Source organism: Fragaria vesca, linkage group LG3 (genome assembly GCF_000184155.1).
Source record: "Fragaria vesca subsp. vesca linkage group LG3, FraVesHawaii_1.0, whole genome shotgun sequence".
Lineage (NCBI taxonomy): Eukaryota > Viridiplantae > Streptophyta > Magnoliopsida > Rosales > Rosaceae > Fragaria > Fragaria vesca.
In genome coordinates, this window is record NC_020493.1 from 5291228 (window position 1) to 5316399 (window position 25172).

Sequence of the window (25172 nt, forward strand, 5' to 3'; positions counted from 1 at the left end):
AACTATGCCTCAAATTCTTCTTCTCCATATCCATCTTGTACTCCCTCCGAATCCGACTCAAAATCAAAACTCAAGTCATCTATTTCCTCTTCATCATCGGATATAAAATCATCCTCATCAAGTTCCCTAATTTCTTGGATTCTAGGACCTCTCCTAGGCTCTAAGCCACCATCCACTCCCGATTCCTCTCCAACCCTTTCACTAGGAAGATCCGAAACAACATCATCATCACCACCATCAACAATCCATCCTTGTGAGAGGAGGCGGACTGGGCGAGAGAAGAGGGCGGGGAGGGCGAGCCGGCGAGGTGAGGGAGAGCGACTGGGCGACTGAGAGCGACTGGAGCGAGAGATGAGCGACTGAGCCTCTGGAGCGAGAGACTAGAGACAAATCGAGTTATTAGGGTTTCAAAACGACGTCGTTTGCCTCTTTTTTTTTCTTTTTTTTCGGCTGACCGAGTTGACCGAGTTGGACCCGAGTTGGACCGAGTTGACCGAGTTGGACCGAGTACTCGGCCGATTTTCTGCTGGCCGACTAGAGGCACTGAGTAGGCCAAAATCGCCACGGTGACTAGCCGAGTACCGAGTACTCGGCGAGTACTTGGCCGAGTTGACCGAGTTTTAGAACCTTGGGCCTAGCATATGTCATCAGTGAAATCATGCATGGATCTAATTTCCCATGCCTAAATTTGCATGCAAGTTGCAATTTGGCTAGCATAATTAACATCATGAAACATTCGAGAATGGTCAGTGGACAAGAAACTGCATGCATTTTTCAACCTAGCTACCAGCAAACTATTTTGGAAACTTTATACACAAAGAAGATACGTACAATTAATCTTCGATTTTCCTGGTAACTTTTTATTTAGTGCCACTGAGCATTAAAAAGTTTGTTTCGGTATATATATTTAGGAAAGCTGCTAGCTACAACCAAGTAATGTTGAGGGTGTGGTGATGATTTGTCAATGCATTTGCTGTAGAGTTTGTTGAGCTATCAGAAGATATGATGAATATTATGATGAAGAAAATGGGTGTTTCAGCTTCAAACTATATATCTTGGATAGTAAGTATCCAAGGAGCTAGCGATGGTAATTTGGGTTTCAAGGCACTGCCATATAGTTCTGTGTTGGTGTTCTATAGACTCTGCTTGAAAGATTTGAAATGTAAAGTTTCAACACCTCGACAATCACCCTGCAGTACTCTGTGAAGTTTATCCTTATGCTTTGACTCAACCGGAGGCCATAAAGATGTAGAGAATTCTAATTTTAACACATAAAAAATAAAATAAAATTGACATATGATCGAGACAAAGCTGTAACAAAAACTAATTTTCTAAAGAAAGGCAAGAAATCAAAACTCAATGCATAAGTAATGTAGAAGTGCAGAACACAATGAAAAATTTAATAACCAGCTTGTCAAAGTAGAAGCTTCCGCTATCTATTTTTCTTCTTCGAATTCTTCTTCTTCTTCATCTTCAGTTTTTTTCGTACCTGTGTACGAAGGTTAAACCTTGAATTAATCTACTACTAGAGAAGAGTTAAAATAATAAGCTACGGTTTAATTTGCAGAAGAACTTTGACATACGCAAGCAGTGGTGTTTATGGAAAGACATTAACGAAGTTGAAGAGCATCAAAGTCAGATTAAGAGCCGAAGAAATTGTTGATTATGGCTGCTATAAAGAAGAATTGTGTGTTGTTTTTGTTTCTAGTTTAAGAAACTCTTTGCTGACCAAAACTAAGTGAGAAAAATCTCTCCGAATCTGTGGATCAAGACAGTTTAAATAAATTATTGTTCAAGCCCCCCACATTTCAGGTGCTGATACGATCAAGTATGGCATGCCATGAGAGACTTGTTAAATATTGGATTCAGTCATCATAAGATATATAGTGAATTGAGGACAAGTTGCAAGTTTATAATTTGGTTGCTTAATTTCCATTGAATATCTAAGAGTGTGTTTTACTTTGTAACAAACTTAGCAAATAGTTTTTTCGATGAGAACTTAGCAAATAGTTGTGACGTCGTGTTTGATGTTTGTCTCAGGTAACCAATATTCTACTGTAACGAATAGTATACTGAAGTTAAACAATTACTCACTTGTACACCCGTTGATACTAACACGCAACACCTAAGCTTCACTATTTTTAGCCTGCAAATAAAATATTTTGTATAAGGTTTTGTTGAAAATTACGTACACAATCAATATAGTTTCCCATGTTATATACATTTTCTTTTTCTTTCTTTATATATCTTGAAATATATAACTTAACAGATCTGACTCGATCAAAAGTCTGAATGGATTCTTAACATATAAATTTAGAGGTTATCAAATACGACCGGCTAACACAACGGCTTTTTATACTGCATATGATGTCAAATCGATCCAAGAGGTTATGTTACAAACTAATAAGTTGCTCTATCATATATCAGATTTTGATGAAAAATGTTTGGTTCCAAATTTAAGCATCAAATGATGTGGCATAAAGCATGTTGTTGTCCAATTACTACTTCTAATATAATAATTTAGATGTAATGAACTAATAATATGTCGTATATGATCACTAAGATTACACATCAATCTTCTTCATAGAAGGAGAAATTGCATTAAGCAATATAGAGAAGAAGCGAAAATCATCGCATCATCTATAAGAACAATTGTCCACAACATAATATACACTTGAAAGATGACACGTCATTTATCATTTGATGAACAAATTTATCATTTGGTGTACAAATTTAGAGAATGACTCGAACTCATTGCATCACTCAATTTCAACATGTCCCTAAATAGTAAATACTCAACTGTAAATGGGCCTGTGCTCTGCAGCTAATATGAGCCTTTTGAGTTTTGGTCCAAGATGAATTTCATTTTGAGGCAAAATCCAAAGAGGCACAGTAGTCATTTCATATCAAAGAAAAGCCATCACAACTGAGATTCTATGGTGCTCAGTAAGCTTTAACTCAACCACTGTTGGATTCTCAGTGGACCAACACCAACTGCCATGGAATTCGCTTCCTGCTCAATTCTCAGGCCTCAGTCCTTTTCATCCATCTTTCACTATACCAACTCTCACCTCTATGCTTTCCCCAAGACCCATCTCAACTTGGGTGCCTCTCCATTTTCCCCAGCTTTCCCAAAAGACTCAACCTTTCCCGGAAAATGTCTCCACTTTCATCGCTTCACTGCTTTCAGCTCACTTTCCGGCGCCGACGACCGGAACCCATCTCAGGAACTCGCCGTTCTTCTTGAAGTTGACGGGTATCATTCTCTTTTTCTCACACCCATCTAGTTTGATTGATTTGAATTCAATGGGTTTCCTAAAGGTGGTGACTTTACTGTAACTTGCATAAAGTTTACTGCTTTACCTGAGTATCTTTCATTTGGTGCATTGTTGTGTTTGGTTCCTCTAATTCAATCATAGTCCTTAAGTGATTGGGAAGTTACACTTGTTTGGAAATCTTTTTACTTTGATCAAGTTAGTCTCACGTTCAAGCTACTGCTGAGTCACATTGGTTCTTAGTCTTACCAACTCGCGTTTCACTTGCATTTTGTCCTAAAAGCAATGATTGGCCTAAAAACTTAAGCTGATATGAAACTTGTGTTAGTATTCTGTTCTGCATTCTTTGTTAGATTCTGACATTATCAGGCTATTTAAGTTAATGTTGGTGACATTTTCTTGATGAAATCTCTTTCTTTCAGGGTTCTTATTGATGCATATCGTTTGGGTAACCGCCAAACCTTCAATGTAGGTGCGCAGATGCAGTTATTATTTGAAAAGTTCTTGAAAGGATTCAGTAACTAGGTGTGACTTGTGAAGTATGCAATTATGTGTTTACCTCAAACTGTTCTCTTCTTGACACTGTCACAGCATTTAAAAAGCTCGGGCTTGACTGTGCAAATTGGACTGAACCTGTTTATGTGGACCTCCTAAGGTGCGACATAAAAGTTATGAGCAATTTCTTCCGCAATATGTTGCATCTTTTCTTTGAAAAGTTATCTATTTTTCTTATCAATGGGAAACTCCTTAAGTTGAAATCAGGACTTGCTTTGGGTGAATTACAAGTTACGTGTCGCAACAGTTTTAGTTACTATGATGACAACCGCATGTCTGCGTGTGCATCTGGTCATAAAAGTTTGTAAATATGGAGTGTCATACACTTGTGACTCAATTACTTTCCTCTTCTGTGCTAACATGCTATGCCTTTCCCCTCTCATTTGGCCTTGAAATGTTGGAAGCTGGATCAACTTTATTGGCCTTGATGATCTGAAGTTGTTCAAATTATTTTTCTGTTAATTTTTCAGGAAGTGTGCTGGTGACGAGGAAAAGATGCTGATCATGTACTTTAACAGGGTGAGTTTCTGTTTTGTTGTCTTTGGATAAGATAAATAGCTTATTGTAGTCTTTAAAACTTCACATCAATCTGTGTTCACTCTTTTTAATCTCTATCTGCTTGGCAGATTGGTTGGCCTTCGTCATTGCCCACTACTGAGAAGGAATCCTTCGTAAAAAATGTTCTGCAAAAAAAGGTACACATATATAAGATGAGTAGAGATGACAATCGAAGGACCCTAGCTAAATATTTAAGTTCAGGGGTGCATCTAAGTGGTATTTATCTAACACCTGAGGTGGCTGGCTGCATGAATGTGCTTACATGTTTAAATAAAATTCTGATCACTGATCAAAGAGTCAAAAGAAATTTTGAACACTTCAAATACACTGTTTTGATCATGTAACCTGCTAAAGCTGGGGAGAAACTGTCTAGAAATTTCAAACGTGGGTATGGTGCTTTCGGTTTCTCTATTACTGTCGAGAAAACTGGTTTTATACTTTTTCAAGGTCACTATTTTCCAATTCAGCAAATTAATAGAAACCTTATGTGATGTTAGATTGAATAATATCCATAACCTTGAAGTAGCCTAGAATGAATTGAGAACTAAAAATTTGATGCACCTCTGGAAGATTCTACCTTTCTGACTATAATTATGTTGGTTTGAAAAAAGCAATAGCTGCTGTAACAGTATAACGTTAACAACAAACTTATTGCACTCAATAGCTAATTAATTTAATCTTACCATACAAAGGGAAAACATATTTGATAATTAGTAGGTATGTGAAACTGAATATAATAATACTCTTATTCATCTTGACAGCAATTTTGGGACCTACATTAAATTTAATGTTCATGGCTATAATATTGGTCTGGTCATGCGTTCTTTTTATATATGGCATCATCTTTGAATTATTAATCAGATTTTCATATTGTTGTTACTTAAATAATTTGGATGGTCATGCAATCTTTTAGCTCTCCCCACTAATATTGACACCAGCTAATTGATAATTGGTTAGTTTTGACAGAAAATCGCAATGGATGAATTTCTGATGTCCAATAGTTTACCTTTACGACCTGGACTTGAAGAGTGAGTCTTCTCTTCCTGATTAAATCATAAGTTGAGCATCTAGAGCTTGTGTTTCAGTATTGAAACTTAAAAGATATCTATGAAGTATACCCGAAGCAGAATCCCCCTCTATTAGATCATAGAGTGTATCTTGCATAGCTTTTCCTCGGTGACTTGTGGTAAATGTTAGTGCAGAGTGAATTATTTGGATTCTTGAATAATAGTATGAACCCTTGATTTTAAAAAAAAACAAAAAAACAAAAACCCTTGTCTGTTAATAAATTCATCTAACATTATGACCGTAACCAGCTCACTGTTGTAATAATTTCTCAATCTACATGCATTCTATCATAGATTTGAATAGCTTAGATGGAAAGTATAGTTAGGAGTATGAAGGGTAAAAGTTCCATCACAGTCAATATATCAAAACAAAGAGTCATGTGGATACATTATCAGAGAAAGATGTGGATATGTACTAAATATAGCTTGCTAGTTGCTGCCAATGTATCAAATTGTTGCTGTGTTCCTTTGAGAGTTATCTACTGCAGGAATGAATGAGAAGTTTGTGCTAAGGGATGATACAAATTACTAGGCGGATACTACTAATAGCGGAATTATTAATAGTACTGAAACACACAAGGAATGTAGGTTTGAAGAAATATATCTTCTCTTATTATTGTGCAAAGGTACAATGTTTATTGTCTGAATCCTTCCTTCACAATAAATCTAGACAGGTCTATCTCTGTATTTCACTCTCTATCTAAACAAATGTTGTCTCTGTTTCACTCGGGTCTAAAACTAAGCTAGACACCTCTATTTATAGAGTTTGAATCTCTGTAAATCCTTATCTAACTTGGAGAGTACTCCCTAACTAAGTTAAACAACTAATCCCAATCTAAGTTGGAAAACTATTCCCCTGACAAGCTAGAAAAGCTATTTCCTTAACTAACTTGGAGAAGGAATCGGCTAATCCCTAAAAGACTAGGATACACCCGTATCAAGGGACATGTTGGAATTCTTTTTCTTCTTATTACTTATGTAAGTGATGGAATTTTTTTGTTGATAGTGTTGGTGAAATGTCCCAGTATTAGGCACTTAGAAAGTTAGAAGTGACGATCCACTGCATGACCCAAACATCCTCAGTCAGTTTTGTCACTTTGTGTATCACTTAACTTAGAGAGACCTCCCCATACATTTCAACATGAGCTTGGTCACGCCAATTTTGCATTTCTTTTGTGCCCTTCAGCATCGAACAGTAACACTCCTATTTCTAATTCCCATTTGCAGGTTTATTGATGATGCATACAGTGAAGGAATACCTGTGGTCATATTGACATCGTATAGTAAAAGTGGGGATGCAATTTCCAGGTAATAACCTTCATCCTTTATTTATTTATTTAATTTACTTGGTTGATATATTTACCAACATGCTATGGCCTTTGGTCTTTGGTCTTTTGCATATATACAACGCACTGTAGCCAGTGTTGGACTGTTTTAAAGTTTTCATTGTAGCAATGGTGTCTTTGGATGTGGTGCCATGAAGAATTTAGCTACTGATAGCTCCTAGTCTGTTTCCAAATTTGTGTAATATCACAGATTCTGGAGTTGTTGTTTGATAGTTTATACTCTTTTTTTTTTTTTCATTTTCGCAAATACAACACGGGATGATGTTCAAGTAAATCCAATTTAATTTTTCTGATTATTTATTTTATATGATTATAATTTAGAAGAGTAAGCCGAACTGTGACTGGTTTGAGTGGAGAGAGCCTAGAAAGGTTTATAAGATAAACACAATGAAGTATAACTAACTATATCCAAGCTCAAGCTCAAATCATGCAGTGAAGCAAGGTAGTTTAAGCCTCATTCAAGATATGACTCCCTGTATCATAATGTAAATAAACTTTTGCTGACCAGTAAAAGAATATAATAAACTTTTTGTTGCTTTACAAATGTTTCTTCTTCTTTATGGTTGGACAAACAATTCTCCTTAACACCACCCTACTGGTTCCAGTTTAGCATGCTGAATTTTGAATGTGATGGGATGAAGCTAAAACTCCAACTTCCTCTTTATTTTGCTAGATCCATCATAGAAAAGCTTGGCAACGAAAGAATTTTGAAGCTAAAGATTGTTGGAGAGAAGGAGGTGGAACAGAGTTTATATGGTCAGTTAGTATTAGGTAAAGTCTATTCTTCAGGTGGGGATGACGAACTAGCTAAGGAGGCAATGAAAGCAGGTAGACTCCATATCTTAAAGGGAGGTAAATGTTTTCTGATTTAGAGCAGAAGGTTGGTACTAAAGCTGTTGTTCATTTTGGGCCAGTTTCTGCTGAGAAACAAAGGATTGCAGAGGAGGTTGCATCGATGCTGAAGTTGAATGTAGATATTGATACTACCTCATCTGAAAGGTTAGTCAGTTTTTCGTTTTTTACCTTTTGTTGCTACATTTTGCCTACGTTACACTTGGTGGATTCCCTGTCAATAACTTGATGTGAGGGGTTATGGTCCAGTCAAGCATCCACATGATTTTTTATGAACTCACTGCATAACTCGGGACACTCAACCTGATTTATCTGATGAATCCTTTTGAAAAGGAGGGAAATATTGACAAAAAGAAATACTAAGGATGTAGTTTGTAAAAGTTGGTGCACATAATGTTAAGTATCTATACATGCAATGCAACATTAATCTGGTACTCTAATTGTATTCCAGCTTACAGAAGATCATAGCTGCCTTGAGGGCAGGGGCAGAAAGTGCTGGTCTACCTGTCTCCAATTGTGTTCTCATTGCAGGAAGCCAGTCAGGTGTAGAAGGAGCTCAGCGAGTGGGCATGCCATGTGTTGTTTTAAGAAGCAGGTGATTTCTTGTAATTCAATCATACAATGACCACCTGTTGTTTCAGACTTTCAGTATGAAAATATGGAGATAATTTGTCCGTCAGCATGAATCCTAAATTTTCTTTGAATTGAATTACATAAAATGCACTCTTATGAAATGAAACTGAAGTTGTCGGCTGGCTCTTAACTGGTGATGGTAATTTGGGCAAATCAACAGAAGATATAATTGTACAGTTTATAGAAATGTTGTAGTTAAGATGTTCATATTGCTACAGATGGTTTTCACACTGATCATTATAAGCTTGTGGCCTCATTTTTCCTGTTGCAGAAACTTCCCACTGTATAGAAGTAAAATGATTGTAATTGCATGAATTGCCTTATTTCCAATTTCTCTAATTTGAGGGTCTATGGCTATGGAAATGGCTGATGTGGAGAAGATGGTAGCGTTGTTAGATTATGTGCATCTAGCTTTATAGTTGGCTTATCTTTTTTTTGTTGTTGTTCTGTTCTGTGTAGTTTGACAGCTAGAGCCGAGTTCCCTTCAGCAAATGCCATAATGGACGGGTTCGGAGGAGCAGACCTAAGTATTCCTAAACTTAAAAGCAAGAAATGGTTTTGAAATTAACTGTGTCTTGTTACTCATCCAGTGAGCCTGCAAGCACATCAATAGAGTTGCTTTATCTTTCTACCAATTCAGTGATATATTGGGAGAAGTTTAACTCCCAAAGAGGTATCTGAAGCTTCAAATACAACTCTATGCGTATCTGTAGTTCCATTTTCAGCTTATAACACTTATATGCCTCCATTTGCAAATAGTGTATTCAATACTCACAAACTTGTTCAATGATTTTTACTGGAGTCTGGCCTGTTTGCAGTAAGGTCACTCCGGAAGCATTGGAGATTTTTCGATATTATTAATAGTTGATATTTCAAAATTTGATCCTTTTACAAGTCTCATCAACTTCAACTCTCATGAGTTTAAAGTCCCCTTTGAAGTTCTTTGGTGCAGCAGTTTTAGCTTCCCTATCTGTGGATCTCTTTTCTTTTTTCCTTTTTTTTTTTATTTTCTTAAATTTGTATAAATTAAGGTTTAAATTTTGAGGAATTTATTATGTCAAAGAAACAACAATAACTTCCAAGAAGGCAATATCTCAATACCGCCAGACTGATCGACCAGGCTGATAGAGGTAGTTGACGTACTGTCATTATACACGTAGACTTCTATAACCTCATTGTACGTGTTTATTAGTTAGAGGTAGCCAAGCATCAAAAGCTAGTACAAATTGATTTTGCAGGTTGAGTTGTCTGGTCGATTGGAGATACCACCATCAGACTTACCAGAAACAAGCCTAGCTACTATCCTAGTATTCTAGCCATGAAAGAACATGACATGAGACTGATGAGAGAGAGAAAGGAAATGAAAATGTTGTTATTAACACAAATCTTTATTCATACACTAATTTTAATTTTTTATTATTTAAATAGTAAATCAACATGCACTGAACTAGATGGGAATTTGGACAAGGCAGTGAAGGAGTTGCCTGAGTTAGGTTGATACCCACGAATGATGGAATCATCCCTCAAAAAAACATCAGCTAGTAGTTGATCATCAAGTGGAGCTAACCGAACAACATAGTTCATTCTAGCAACAATGTACTTGACAATTTATCTTTCTCCAATATCTCATAATCACTGTTACTGAACATATCATTCATTGAGTAAAACTATGTTCCGATAACACATTTATATCACAAACCTCACAAAACTGGCGTTTGCATCTATATATATATGGCTGGCAACTATGTTATGGTGATTGTCTGATTAATGCATGCATCCGAAATGAATGGAGACACCAGTGGCAAAGCGGCTTCAATGAAAGTCATATGAAATTTGTTCATATAGGGCTTATACCAAACCTACAAGCAGGCATTAACATGACTGAAATAGGTTGGATGGTTTGAAGTATGAGCATTAGGAACCTAACTGCAATCTGTTCTCCCAAATACTCTGGCTTTATACTATTTTGACCACTGCGCTCATGCTTGTGTGGATCAATGTGAAAGTCATAACACATTTTTGTGTATTCTAAAAAATTTTAGTATTTTGCAACATCATGATACTCTAAGAGTGGGAAAAACATTTCTGATTAAAAGATCCAGTTATACAAGGACCTAACATTACCTCCAGAAATCAAATTTCCAAAAGCAACCCTTGTAACTAACCGTACTGAAAAAGACACCAAAGATTTGACAAAGAACTGTAAACTGCAACCATAGTAGTGGACAGAACTAGATGAATGCATATATAACCTGAAGGAGATAGTTAGTGGATTTAACAGAAAACTAAAAACCAGCTGACTGCAGAAATGTACTATAGAAGAAAGCTTTTGCATTTTTTTTATCCCATATTATCCTTTCCATCAAAATTGCCAAGAGGATAGAACTCTCTGGTCCTTGTCCTTTTTCAAGTCCAATAACAATGGAGTTTAAACATGTAGAAAAACAAAACAAAAAAAACAAGAACAAGCTAATATAAAGATAGTCAATTTCAAAAGCAAAAGAAGGTTTAATCCAGTATCACATTGGCTAAGATTATAAATGCAAACATAAATTTAGAGACATCCATATGAGCAATCTACTGTTAAATCACTAAGCAAAACTAACCCTCCCCTTACGAAATGAAAACCCCACTACATCTTTCAACCCATTAACAACATTTCAGCTAGAAACAGAGAGCCAAAACAGAAGCTAGCTAGCTTTAGGGTTTAATGGGATTGTTTCTATGGTGAAGGGGGTTAGGTCCAGTTGGAACTAGCCTGTCTGAGTCATCCACAGTGCTGAAAACCTTAGTTCCATTCCCAAATTCTCCATCAGCCTCCTTGATTTGAATCCCCTATCATGAAAAGTGAGACATTCTTAGGATATAGCAGATACCTAATTCAATCATGGACTTATAAAATGACAAAAGACTACAAATGGGTAATTTTATATCTCTACAAGAAGATGCCAAAAAATTGGGTCCTTCAAAAACTCAAAAAGATGAGAACTTTTAGACTAGTTTAAGCTCACTCATCTCTATTCCTCTGGTTTCTGCAATGTCTACATTTTAGAAAATAGAGGCCCAGGTTTGAACTTGTTCAGGCAAAAACTACAGAAATCATACAAAAGGGTATTCTAATTTCTGCAAGAACATGTAAACTTATTATGGGTTCTTTAAATATCCAAAAGAAGTAAACTTTGGGAGCTATCTAGGCTTATATGTCTAAGGGTCTCTGTTTTCTTCAATGTTTGCTTGTAAAAGTGGAAAAAAAAAAATTAGCAGGAAACACACAAATGGGTAGTGCAAATCTCCACAACAAGATGAAAAACAGAAAGTGATGTTTAAACTGTGAAAAAGATGACAACTTTGACAGTAGATTGAAAAATAGGTATACTTTGGGAGCCAATTAAGCTTATATTTCTAAGGGCCTATGTTTTCTTCAATATCTGCTTGTAAAAGTGAAATTTTTTGCAGGAAACACACAAATGGGTAGTGCAAATCTCCACAACAAGATAAAAAAGTGAAAAGGCGTGTTTAAATTTTAAAATGTGAAAAAGATGACAAATTTCACAATAGAATTCAAAAAGATGTAAACTTCGGGAGCCATTAAGCTTGCATGTCAAAGGGCCTCTGTTTTCTTCAATGTTTGCTTGTAAATGTGAAAAAATTGCAGAAAACACACAAATGGATAGTGTAAATCTCCACAACAAGATGAAGAACAGAAAAGGGTCTTTAAAATGTGAAAAAGATGACAACTTTGATAGTAGAATTCAAAAATATGTAAACTTTGGGAGCACTTTTGAGTTTCTTTACCAGTGTCTCTCTGTTTTCTGAGATTGTTGATGTTGTTACTTGGAGACCTGAAATGGGGGATGGACAGAAACTTTCAGATACACTGTAAATCATAGAAAGAAAAACAGACAGAGATATATAAAGAGAGAGAAGCTTACACTTGCGAGAAGATTCGACAAATGAAATTGAAGCCACCATTAGAACAAGAACCAAGATTGGAAGCCACTTAAGAGCAAGCTTGCTATTCTCCATTTTGATTTTGTTGATCCCCAAAAGAAAGTAAAAGCCTCTCCAGTTTACAAGTGAGACAGATACAAATAGTGAAAGCAAGAGAGTGGGTACGTCGTCTGAAGTCTGATATGAGAGCCAAATGTGGACGGAAATACCAAACGCACCCCCATATAGGTGGGAGAACCAGAAGTTAACGAGGGCAGAGTTGTCATTTGAGGAATTGGTCAGTTTTGGAGGGGAGGAGAGAGCTCCAGTTACGGAAAGCCTGCGTCGTAAAAGACAGGAGAGGGACAAGTGGCGAGGTCTGAGAGTCTGCAAGAGTGCCGATGAAGATGCTTTGCTAGGGCTCTGTCTCTGTTTCAAGGCAACGTAGTGAGAAGCATGGTCGCAGAATCCTTGTCTTTGAGAGTGGATTACTATAATAACCTCATAACACTGAACTAACTATGATGCAAACAGAAATATTAACTAGTTCTTTTGAGTTTTGAAGAGAGTTGTTTGAGAATGAGGATTTTATATAAGAACAAACAAGCTAATAAAAAAAAACCGGCCAAAATGAGGCGTGGATCACGGCCAAAATGAGTCGGCGGTCACGGCCAAGTCGGACCGACCGTTTCATCAAAGCTCGTACAAGTTTATTTTGCAGCTTTTGTAGAGGAGAAATTTTTCAGTGCTACAGGAGGATCACGTGGCAGTCTGACGTGGTCCTACCTTCCAATCAAATTTAGACATGTAAATTTTCTTCACGAAAAATTATTTCAGCTATTTTGTCAAAGACCATTTTAGGTTTTCTGTTGTTTTTTTAATACTAAACCCTAAGCCCTAAACCCCAAACCCTAAACCCTAAACCCTATACCCTATACCCTATACCCTAAACTCTAACCCTAAACTTTAAACCCTATACCCTAGACCCTAGTTTGAACTTGCTAAATACCCATGAATGTCATTTCACAAAAAATATAAAATATTTGTTTATATTTTAGTTGTAAAAAATCCACATGTCTAAATTTGATTGGAACGTAGGACCACCTCAAACTATCACGTGGTCCTCCCGTAGCATTTAAAAATTTCTGTTAGTGTATTTAGGAAAGAGTGAAAAAATAAATGAAAATGGTGTTTTTTCGATAAACATAAATAAAAATGGTGTTGCTATTAACACACATCAAATCTCTATCCATTCCTCATTTATAACATTTTATTATCTTTGGATATTAAGATTTAAAATGCTACTTAGATGTGCTAATTAAAATGAGAAATAAATGCAAGAATGTCTAATTTCATCTGTTTGTTTTCCGGATGAAGAGTCTGCAGACTTCCCTATTGTTCCCGCCACCGTTTGTAATTTACGGAACATGAAGTTTGATTAAGAATAAAGAATGACTAATTTCAGTTTATCCTCATCAACTTTAGGTCGATCATCATGTTAGTCCTTCTTCTTTCAATTTCATCAAAAACACCCCTCAACTCCCAATTTTCATCAGTCGCGCATGTCCAAACCTCCAATCTCCATCCAATTCTTTTGTCAAGTGATGACTTGATATCAAGAAGAAAGTCAAATTCTAAAAGTTACATTTCGGACCATTTTCTCCCCATATTGATATACATCTTCGTTTCCATCACAACCCCCTAACCTTGGTGATTTTGATGGGATCGACCTAAATTGATGAGGGTAAATTGAAATTAATCCAATAAAGAAATTGTAGTTTAAGGATGTAGTTGTTCGTAACGCAGAGCTGGTTGGCAACAAGCCAACAACATAGTTCATTTTAACAATGTACTTGAAAGTTAAGTTTATTCCAATATCTTATGATCACTATTATTGAACATACAAGTGTAAACAGTCATTGAGTAAAACCATGTCGATACAACACATTTACATCAAAAACTCACAAAATTGGCGTTTGGATCTATATATGACCGGCAGCTATGTTATAGTGATTGATGCATGCATCCAAAATGAATAAGTTGAGACAACATATTAGTGTAGCGGCTTCAATAAAAGTCCCATGTTAATGGAAATTTTTTCATATAGGGCTTACACCAAACCTACAAGCAGGCACGAACATGACTGAAATAGATAGTTTGGAATATGAGGATTAGGAACCTACCTGCAATTTGTTCTCCCAAATACACTGGCATCACCTTTATAATCCAATGCAATTAAGTTAATACAATCTCTTGCAAATTACAGGCGCATCTGTAGCAATATCCATAATACGAGCAGAGAGAACTTGTAGATGGACTCCATTTTAGTTCTATTTAAACTGTTCCACTCATTTGTGTTTTAGTTTTCCCAAACAGAAACTCACTGCAGTCGATCTCTCTACTATAGCAACATTGGGAAATTCCAGAGGACCAAAAATGACATTTCATCTTCATATAAAAAGTACATGAACTGTGCAGTACACAGATTTACAATCTAATTTTTACCTTTACCTTTCAAAAAAGGGCGACAAAACAACTAAACTATTTTGTAAACCAAGCATTTTGAGAAAAACATTCTTTTATTCCATTAACTATGAAGAAACAGGAAAACTATAGCACGGGAGTTGATCATCCTATTCCGAATCTGATACACATGGTACAGTATAAACAACAAAGACCACATATCATTCCATCTCCTGGTTGTTTGTGGCTCGCCTGCGTGCCAAGTTAGGGCTCGAGTATTCCATGCCACTATCAGAATATGAAACACTAGATGATACGGACGACTCAGGAACTGAGCTTGTGTATAGATTTGGCTGAGGTGTTTCACTTCCATAACTTTGAGAAGCAAGAGAAACTGGCTGTCTAGGCGCTTCAGGTGTTGGACGCCCTTGAGCTTCTTCTGCAAGTCGTCTCAGGATATCCATAACAGTGGGAAGAAACTTTGTTGAAATGGAAAGTATACCAGAGATCTGTTAAAGATCACACAAAGGAAAGTCACATTAGCATCTGGCCAGCAAAAAAAGGCCCGCAAGGGAATTCAATTTTTATCACGATACACAGAACACAAGGCCATATACAAAAACAAGTATATTGTGTGTATTTATCATATCTTAAAGCCCATTTCCAATGTATAAAACACAAAAGTCATTAAATTTTAAATAAAAGAGAGGTAAGTAAAGGAAAAGAAAGAACAAAATATCAGCTTGTGCCACATTTATAATGGCACGTTGTCAGTTGAGAGCTCATGACAAGGGCAACATTTCTTTAAGGTAACGACAGTCATACCAGATGCAAAATAAATATGAATGTGACAGGTTTATTATTATGCAGAACAAATAGCAGTGCTTACACACAATCACAACATATGTGAAAAGCGAGTTCTCAGATCAGTGAATTCAACAGAAGAGATTTCAAGTGAAGAGAAATTGAATAAAGCCAGAATATTAATTTATAATGACCCATTGGAAGAAAAAAGTGAGCACTTTTAGTGGAACAAGCAAAAACAAAGATGCATCATGTCTTCCCCCGCATAGTTGTATCTCCTTTCTTTTTCCTTTTCTTTTTTGGTTAGAACATTTGAATCTCTTTATTACATAAAAGATAACAACAATTCCATACAAAACCAGAAAAAAAAAAACAGAGTTCTATACTCACAGTGCCATGTCGGAACTCTCCCGCAATGTCCATCTGTACCCACAAGGCCTTTGTAAGTAAATATGCAACAAAAAGAACCAATAGGTAGAGTGGGTTCCTGTTTCATTTTGAAGAAAAAGGAACAGTCAGAGACAGGCAAGACAATATGGAGTTGCAACAACTTTCATATGCTAAAAAATTTAACCAGAGGGAAGAACAAAATTACCTTAAAAGCATCATAAATTCGTTGAAACCAAGAAGAATCATTGCCATAATGGCCCATGGAGGAGGCAACCAGTTGTTACTCCGCTTGTGAGCCTCCTGAAAATACAAGAAAATAGCATTATGACTGAGCTGCTTAGCAGAAAGATAAAGAGCTTGTGGAAAACATGAAGCTGGGTTCGTCTTGGTAGGAAAAGAGAAGTGTACATTAGTTAAAAATGAATTGACCAAATCGTACTAAGCAATTTGCCAAGTAGTGAATCAGTAAAGCTCTTATCAATAACTGTCCCCATATAATCCAAGTCTCAGTTTAAATCATTATGATTCACATATAAGTTTTGGAAGCACATACTTGACTTTTATTATACACACACTTCAAGGAAAATAAAATCCAATTATTATGTTACTTAAGTTAAAAATGAGATGAGAGACATTATGAAGTTTACCTGTGCTGAAATAGCTTGAGTGACAGTATACTCAGTTTCTGATTTGAACTGTCTCCAAAGTGATTTGCATTGCACTGGTGTAATCAGTGTATCTTTTGGAGAAACCTGTTTCAGTGTAAATTCATAATGAGAAACCAGTTTGCTAACAGAAAGAGTACTCAGATAAACAAAAATTAGTACCTCCTCCCAAGTGCTTGTTGCAAGAGGATCTGCTAAAGCTCTTGTGCTCTTATCTTGTGTGGACAAAGCAGTACCAGTTCCATCCATTAGAGAAGAAAATATAACTTTTTCAATATTATCAGGCTTCTCATCCAAACGGATAGCAGCTCTAACCGATAAAATCTTGAGAGACTACAAGAACAAAACAATAAAAGATAATAAAATATCAGATTTACACGAATAAAAGATTATAGTATACTTCCTTTTATAAAGCTTTGAATCACTACCGCAGAACGGGCATCTTTGGTTATGGTTTTAATGTCTTCCTTCCCAGTCCATACCCTAGGCATTGAATCACTGTCATAATTGAAGACTGTTGAAAACCTGAAAAATTTTAACAAAAACATAAGCAACATAATGACCAGGAATAAAGACCAGACAGTTTAATGACAGGTTTGTTACCGATCCTTCATGTGGATCAGAGCTTTCCCAGCCTCTTCTCTTGCTTTTGTCTCCACCACATTTCTTGCATAATCCCTTAAATTTTGCACCATTTTCTCAATTGTTACTTTGTCTAACTCAAAACCAACAACTGCTTTTAAGAACTCTGACACTGCAGCTTCAGTCTCACGATTAAGAAGTTTCCTTATCGAAGCCCAGGGGTCTTCTCCTCCGGCTTCAAGTAGAGCCCCCACAGGTTCAGTTAAAGAAGCTGAGAGTTTTTTCTGCAAGAAAAAAGAGATGTCCGCGTTAAGCTATTTGAGTAATAATAATTTTGCCATAGCTTAATTTTAATCATATATATCAACATTGAATATGCAGTTTAAAGTAGGTGAAAAGAGGCTGGGGTCCAGGGCTACCACAGGACCCTGCCCGGCTCATCCCTGCATTTCATGAAGAGCATTACCTCATAAGTGATATTCAATTCCGACAACTTTGTACTACGAACAGATGAGGCATGTGCATCTAAATCACGTCGGAGCTTTTCCCGAACTCTTGAAGTATCCCAATTAGCCTGCTGTACAGCAGCATCTGAAAGGACAAAGATGGAAATTTATTAGAGCCAAACATATTATGCTGTACGATAAACCAAATAGATGTCACTTAACATAAAAGTTGGTAGAAGAAAACAAGGAAAAACACCATATATAGAAAAAGGGAAAGACGGTCAAGGAAGATGGTTTAGATGGGACGGAATTCATCTTAAAGTTATTATTCTTAGTTCAAGGATAAGAATAGCACCCCTTATGAATTTAAAAAAAAAAATAAGAAACCGTGCACAAGACTGGGTTCTGCAGATTCCCAGAACTCATTTTCCATTGGGCAAGAGTTGTAGCATAATAAAATCTTTTCAGAGGCATGAATGAAGATGTGATTCAAGCGCGTGTTAAGAAACAACAGAAAACAATGTGTTTCCTATGTGATGATCACAAGCAATAAATTCCACGTGCATTTATTCTTTCAATCATAAACAACAAAATCTCATGATTTCAATGGTACAAACACTACCTGCACATCCACGGTCAAACTCGAGCACACATCTTTCCGTACAGGTTCGCACAGATGAGGCAAATCCTTCCCCGTTGCTTAATGACTGCTCCAATCTCACTTTAAAATTTTCCAAAGCGTTAGAACGTAGATGCCCGAGCATGGTATTGTACGCAGGGAACACAAACTGGAAAGTTAAGAGGTAAGCGACATTTAAACATATGAATGGTAATGAAAAAGAAAATGAAAGTAAGTTCCAGGAGCTGTCTCGAACTGGAGAAGCGTAACCAGAATCTGTTATATTAGAGACATAGAGAGAGTAGCCATACATCCAATGCTCTTGTTTCCAATTGGTGTCGTCTTGAATTCCTTACACCTTCATCAAAGTAGATGGCCTCCATGTCATATCTGTGATGTACATAATAAAGTCAAAACTTGAGAGGATAAAAACCCATAAACCACTGACAAGTGACAATACGAGTTGGTATGGCACAGAAAACAAAAACACAACCAAAACAATATAAACCAGGGTAGAACTTACTCAGAAAGATAGGTGTCTAGGATGGAGCTGAGCTGTTTACCAAAACCTGGTACTGGACCACTTTGTACAGCTTCTTCTAATGCCAACCAATCCTACATCATGGTCATTCAAGATTTCACCAGTAAAATTTTCAGTCATACCAGAAATAGAAGCATCTCTCAATACAGGGAAATGGATACATACCTCATTAGAGGTCAAGTGAGTAAATTTCTCATTAGCAATCTCTTCACACCGAACAGTAGCAACCATAACCTGATTAATTCGTGTTCAGTACACGTAGATATTACATGTGTATGAGAAGTCAAAACCATGAACTAAATTCTGATAGGGAACGAAACCAACAAACCTTGTGAGCAGGAAGATCCAGGTCTTTGTTCTCTTTGATTACTTTCCAGATCTGTTGTGCACTAAATGAAAATCCAGAGGCAGGGACAACACCCCGTCTATCACCAGCAAGTCCTCCTGGAGAAATAGAATGGAAAAAACGCTGCCGCAATTCAGCAACCTGCACAAAACGTAGTAAGTAAGAACCACTGTAAACCTTTATGAAGAATAGACTCCCTTAAAGAATATAATATAGGAAATGCTTCCACTATTGTGGTGTGCTTTAACAAGATCCTTTTATATAAATATACAGGTAACTCCACGAACCGAAACTAACAAAATAAAGTGTAATGGCAAATCTGAGACATAATGAATTGCTTCTAAAAGAAAAGGGCTACCTCCTCTTTAAATTTATCCTCCTTCTCTTCATAACTGGACAAAGCAACAACTTCTACCTTCATATCAAAGAATACAATAATCAGAGAAAATGTGCTTTGACGAATGAGAACATTATAAAGAACACATGGCATCAGAGAGCAGAGAGTGATAGAAAATATCTCACAGTGAAAAATTCGCTGAGCGGAGTGCTTTTATGGGCTTGGGGCTTTGGAACTGAATCCCATATCTGCAGAATGTATAAGTTGAGTCTGGAGAAAAGATTCTTTTACAGGAAAAAGAAGTAACAACAACAACCTTCTAGGGCTCAGGACAAACTTACCTTTTGTATATCTTCCCTTAAAACAGGCTCCAGATACTCAAATGGGGTCTACATGAACAGCCAAAAAAAAAGAGAAGACTTATGGAACTAGAATAAATAAGGATCTACATAAGTGGACACATCCTCACAAATTATCTCCATACCTTTGTTTTGTCGCGTATAACAAACAACAACGTCGTTTTACGTGGGCTAAATAAACGCATCATGACCTATGTATATTTAGAATACAGAATGTCAGTAACTGAGAAGAAATAAGTGTTGAATAGACATTGAGAAGCAAATATTGTTACATGGTACCTGAAAAACTGTCTTTAGTAAAGGTTTGTTTGCAGCCTGCTCCCGACCAATATCATGGCACCACCTGCATATAGAACCCAATATCCATTAGATATTTGACTATGATTTAAAATTTACTCTTATATGTTGATTCAAATGTATCTAATGGAAAATTTTTCTGATACATATTCATATCTCTGTTGACATGGTTACTACTTATGACTTATGAGCAGAAGTACATAATATTGGCAAAGATTGATCATTAAAACTGAAGGACTCTGAACTTAAATCTCATATCTAGAATAGCCCTTGTTTTCAATGAAAAGAAAAAACCAACTGAAAACCCACAAAGAGCTTCTTCTACAAGAACAAATATGTTTGAAAAACTGTATTCCTACCACATTTTGTCTTCCTACAACAAAATGCAAGTTCACAACTACTACAAAAGACATAGGACAATCTCTACACAGAATCAGACACCCCATTACATACACGGATAGACTTCAACAATTCTTACACAAACTAACAAACTTACATATTAATCAGCACAATGTCCGAAACAGCCAGCGCAAATAACGCGCTTTGTTTCTCAAACGTAGTATCATCCTGGAAAAACAACACAATCCAATAGTCAGTACAAACAGCAACTAAATCCGACACCACTCCACATCCTGCAGCTCCTCTAATCTCTTTACAGAACAAAACAAGTAAAAAATTCAGCGAAAATCCGATTACCTCTCCTCTCTCCCTGCCATCAGTACCCTCCAAATCCATGCCTATAGTGCACGGCTCAATGCCGACACACTTGGCAATCCAAACCCCCTTCGTCGTTTGGCTCCTGAAATCAACACATCCAACATTCCTCCCAAAACTCACATCCATAAATCTACAAAAAAAAAAAAAAAACAAAAAACAAAAAACTCAGATTCTTACCTTCCTGTAAACGCATCCATCTCCCTGAACTTAGTATGAAACAGCTGATTCATCAAAGTACTCTTCCCTGCGATTTTCACAAAAAACCAAATCAAAATCAAACTCAATCAAAAAATCAAAATTGAACATAGTTCGAAGCTTTACCGCTGCTCTGCGGCCCCATAATGGCGACGACGGCGTACGAGAGCCCGCAGTCAATAACCTTGGCCTCCTTGACGAATCGGTCGAGGCCGGCGGCATTGAATCCGCCGTCGCCGTCGATCAGCTGCGTGGCGTAGCAATCCTCCGCCGCCATCGGTGCTCAGCCCTAAAGCTAATGCTAGTACTGAAGCAGAGAAGGGGAAAGATGCTTGCTTTGAGCTGAAGCGAAGAAGAAGAAGAAAGAAGAGAGGGAGTGGTGGTGGTCTTTGGTATTTGTAATTTTAATTTTGGAGATATTAATTTTGATTTTCGGGGTTTCGAGAAATTTGGGGCGATCGGTTTGTTGGATTCATTGTATTATGATTGGGTGGCAGATTTGGATTCTCGGTAAAGTCTACTCATTTACCTTTAAAGTTTCATTCTTTCTTTTCTTTTTTCTTACTTGCTAGATTCACTGATACAAGACTTACCGTAGTAGATTCTGTTTCACCCGGGAGTCAGAGAAATTTACCTGAATGTTGAAAGTTTTGAAGCGGGGAGTAAAGGTTTAAAATCAAAAATTTGAATTCATGAAAAGCGAAATACCGTATTTGCTTATGGACACGTATAAAAAAATTGTGGCGCATGTATAAAATACGGCTGTCATAATCGAGAAATCATTTGACATGTTTCTAAATATGAGATTCTTTTTATGTATAATTTATGTTTGTTGAATTTAATGAATGAGAAACACACATGATCGGAATTTTGACATTAGTCAATGTATAGACTATTTACATCATTTATAGTAGTCACATTATTTGAAAGTTTTAACACTTGATCATAATAGATGACTCAATAGAAAGTATTGAACTATATTTTAGTTGAAGAAATCTTAGAGAGGTTAAGTGATTAAGAAAGTTTTTTAGGAGCGAGAGAATATAATCAAGTGATTCAAGTCGTACAAAATTTGTATCAATCCCAACTCAACCTTTGCAACAGATAATACAGGAGGTCATGGACTATTCTCTTTCTCTCGTATTTACGTTTATTAAAAGGACATTGAATAAATGTTCAATTCGAAGTTGGTTAATTGTTGAGGCCTTGAAGGTTTGTTGAGATGTGTTCATGATGGTTAGTAAACATAAACGTCTTTACTCTAGCTACCAACAATGTGATTTTTTCTAAATTTATGGCATCAAATCTAGCTTGTTCAGTATTTATGAAGATTATGAAAAACACCATCTAATAACATCTTTGATAATTTGGTCATCCAAGCTACCTACCAAATTAATGAGACTAATAAAACTGAGACTTGCATTGTTAGCCGCTTCTTGTATCTACATTTACTGTTGAATGATGGATATTTGAAACTTACACAACATTATAGAGTGATGATATCACTGTGATATGATAAGATTATGCTCGTCATAGCAGTCATGGTACCTCTTGACCTAGAAATTTTAGCTTGCATTGCCTTTCTTCGATCGAATTTGGATCCCAATAATATGAACATGTTGGTATTGCGCGCGATTGCATAGGTTAAGAGTTCTAGGTCCATTCATAACAAAAACATCTTAAGAATGTTGAAGCGGAAAGAACAAAATCATTCATGTTCATGACATATATACATCGATGTTTTTGTGCTGTGCAAAATATGCTCCAGGGGCTGATGCATGCCTCACCACTTATGAGATCAACATGAGTCTAATAACCAGTGAGGACGAAGTTGATGACGGTTTTTTTTTTTCAGTGTTCTGCTTGGCGTAGCTGATATCCCCTATTAACCTTCAAACCTAGCGCCTGCTCATGATGAGCCATTATCACATCAAGGCAGTTATAAGTGGTTGCAGCCTAGCCTTGTCGTTCGCCAAGCCCTTCATGTGTCCCACAGTCCCAGGACCGATAAGCCAAACCCCCATTTGTTTCAAATTGCAATAGCAGCCGACGAGAATAGACAGAGTATATTGATCAGGAGTGATTCCGATCAGACCCATCTGTCGATTCAAACAGATGACTGCCGGAGGAGTGTTTCAGTTCGACAAGCTGGCCTAATATATGATTGAAACTTGCAACACAAGGCAGAGGACGCGAGTGAAGCATTACATCAAACACCTTTGCAGGCATACTCAACATTACTCACCATCGGTCGATGCGTTTCTCTCAGATCATACAAAGCTAATAACTTGAGGACGGGAAGAAAAGAAGACCGCATACCTCCTGCGCTGCAGCTGAGCATCATCAAATTCAAGAATGAGAAGAATTGAGGCTCAATTTTTGGATCGGATTTCTTTTCTATAGGTTTGCATTCTATAACCCATTTTATATAATTCACTGTTCAAATGAACCTCATATATTAGCCCAGTAAACTTATTGTTCAGGATTAGGCTCACAAACCCCGTCGGTGGTTCCATAGACTTAGTCACCCAGGCCCATACTTGATCTTCATCTCTCTCTCCAAACTTTGCGTACCACATTTCATATGTAGTTGGTTACAATTTATTCTCATATCTTCCCATGATTATTCTCATAAAAAAAGAAAAAACCGTGGACCCTTTGACGAATGCAAGAAGAAGCATAAATTGACAAAGTTTTTTGCAAAAAGGATATGTACTTGGCTAAAAATTCAAATCATCGGTTAGGAGGAAAGAATACAATAATGTGTTATTTTTGTTATAAAATAAAGAAAAGATAGAGAGAAGAGACATAGAGAATAGTTGGGAAGAGGTAGAAGTGTACTCATTCATTCTCATTCATTAGCCTTTTTATATAGATATAAGGTTTACATCAGAATACATAACTAATGAGTAATTACATGAACAATCACATAGATAATAATATTGATAACACTCCCCCTTCGATGTCCACCAATGAATGATGAAATTGGACGCGCTTAATGTTGTCTCATTAAAAACCTTGTCAGGTAACAAAAACCATGTGGGAGAAAAATAACCTTGGTCGAAGGAGAAAAATAGTACAACACACATGTGTACGTTAGATAGCATACTTTTAGATGCTTTCCTTGATGAGAATCTCCCATGAATGTTGCAAGTTTTATGCGCGGTAAATAACGGTTTGATTGTTCATCACTAAAATGACATGCACCATGCATGCTTTGCATATAAAGGCTCATCATGAAATATCAAACCTGTAAAGTTAAAACAATACCAATAGAGGTAGACGATTTCTAATACATCTTACTTCATTTAGTTATATGATTAAATTCATACACTAAGCAATAGCTAAACAATATAAGAAAATTGATATTAAAACATTGAAATATCTCATGGCGTATTTAGCCATACACATCAATATCTTTGTGTATTGATACGTCTTATATAAGCTCTTCAACAGCTCTAAGTAATTCATAATTTTGAAAGTTAGAATATGGCAACATAATGATCATAATTTGAATTCGATTGTGTAGTTCGATCATAGTACTCATTGAGGCAATTTTAATCACGTTAACTATAACAGAATGAGTATATATGAGCTAGCTTTTGACTATATGATTCCATGAATTAGCTTCAGGCTTTGTCAAGTATTCATGGCTCAAATTACATTAGAATCTTTCATGTACTTGAATCCTTTAAGGATTTGACAAGCGATACGCTTGTAATTACACTTTCTTTTTGAGAATTTGCTTTTAGCAACGAGTCTTTTATGATTCTCATAATATACGATGACAAATGTCGTAAGTCTCTAGTCAATAACAACTATATCTATTATGTAACACTGTACTTACAGAAAAATTGTCCCGTATAAGAAAAGATATTCATAATCCTCATGTATCTTGTAGACATTATGCCATAGTGATTTATATTCACTATGATCAATGCTCATTTATATCATGTAGGGTTAAAGGTTTAAGTATCTCATCACGTTTCAAATATTCAGTTTCATTGGAATTGTCTTTTTCCAATTTGGCCAATAATATGCTTTGTCGATATGTATAATGAAACGTGGTACAATGTCATACAGTCCTTAGTGGTCTTTGGTAGCTACCATTTGTAAATTTTGATAGATGATCATCATTCATAGATCCCACACATTCTTATATGCATGCATCATGCCACTTCTGGGGCAAATATTG

General features: G+C 36.4%; 2 protein-coding genes across 2 annotated transcripts; one reads left to right on the forward strand and one right to left on the reverse strand.

The window, feature by feature from the left end:
• Positions 1–2982: 2982 nt before the first annotated feature.
• Positions 2983–9172, forward strand: LOC101305729. Its single transcript, XM_004293682.1, has 11 exons — positions 2983–3256; positions 3698–3747; positions 3867–3930; positions 4301–4349; positions 4457–4525; positions 5355–5416; positions 6683–6763; positions 7475–7629; positions 7716–7800; positions 8105–8248; positions 8746–9172. The coding sequence occupies exons 1-11, from the start codon at positions 3000–3002 to the stop codon at positions 8846–8848; spliced, it is 1119 nt and encodes a 372-aa protein (XP_004293730.1). The 5' UTR covers positions 2983–2999; the 3' UTR covers positions 8849–9172.
• A 5471-nt stretch (positions 9173–14643) lies between these two features.
• On the reverse strand, positions 14644–21434 carry LOC101306016 (protein ROOT HAIR DEFECTIVE 3 homolog 2-like). The gene is made up of 22 exons (XM_004293683.1): positions 21104–21434; positions 20960–21026; positions 20762–20864; positions 20562–20632; positions 20048–20111; positions 19894–19959; positions 19751–19798; positions 19595–19657; positions 19431–19487; positions 19055–19213; positions 18892–18960; positions 18709–18800; positions 18497–18575; positions 18189–18354; positions 17587–17711; positions 17142–17404; positions 16967–17063; positions 16701–16871; positions 16521–16625; positions 16079–16173; positions 15874–15970; positions 14644–15188 (listed from the first exon to the last, which is right to left on the reverse strand). The coding sequence occupies exons 1-22, from the start codon at positions 21252–21254 to the stop codon at positions 14901–14903; spliced, it is 2496 nt and encodes an 831-aa protein (XP_004293731.1). The 5' UTR covers positions 21255–21434; the 3' UTR covers positions 14644–14900.
• Between the last annotated feature and the right edge of the window lie 3738 nt (positions 21435–25172).

What these genes read in the sequence shown, in the direction of transcription:
- LOC101305729 (XM_004293682.1), top strand. Translation starts at nt 3,000, where the DNA reads ATGGAATTCGCTTCCTGCTCAATTCTCAGGCCTCAGTCCTTTTCATCC. An exon ending in CCGCCAAACCTTCAATGTAG is followed by an intron (nt 3,748 to 3,866) that starts GTGCGCAGATGC and finishes ACACTGTCACAG; the next exon opens with CATTTAAAAAGCTCGGGCTT. An exon ending in TGATCATGTACTTTAACAGG is followed by an intron (nt 4,350 to 4,456) that starts GTGAGTTTCTGT and finishes TCTGCTTGGCAG; the next exon opens with ATTGGTTGGCCTTCGTCATT.
- LOC101306016 (XM_004293683.1), bottom strand. Translation starts at nt 21,254, where the DNA reads ATGGCGGCGGAGGATTGCTACGCCACGCAGCTGATCGACGGCGACGGC. An exon ending in ATGGCAGGGAGAGAGGAGAG is followed by an intron (nt 20,633 to 20,761) that starts GTAATCGGATTT and finishes TTGTTTTTCCAG; the next exon opens with GATGATACTACGTTTGAGAA. An exon ending in CGCTCAGCGAATTTTTCACT is followed by an intron (nt 19,488 to 19,594) that starts GTGAGATATTTT and finishes TTTGATATGAAG; the next exon opens with GTAGAAGTTGTTGCTTTGTC.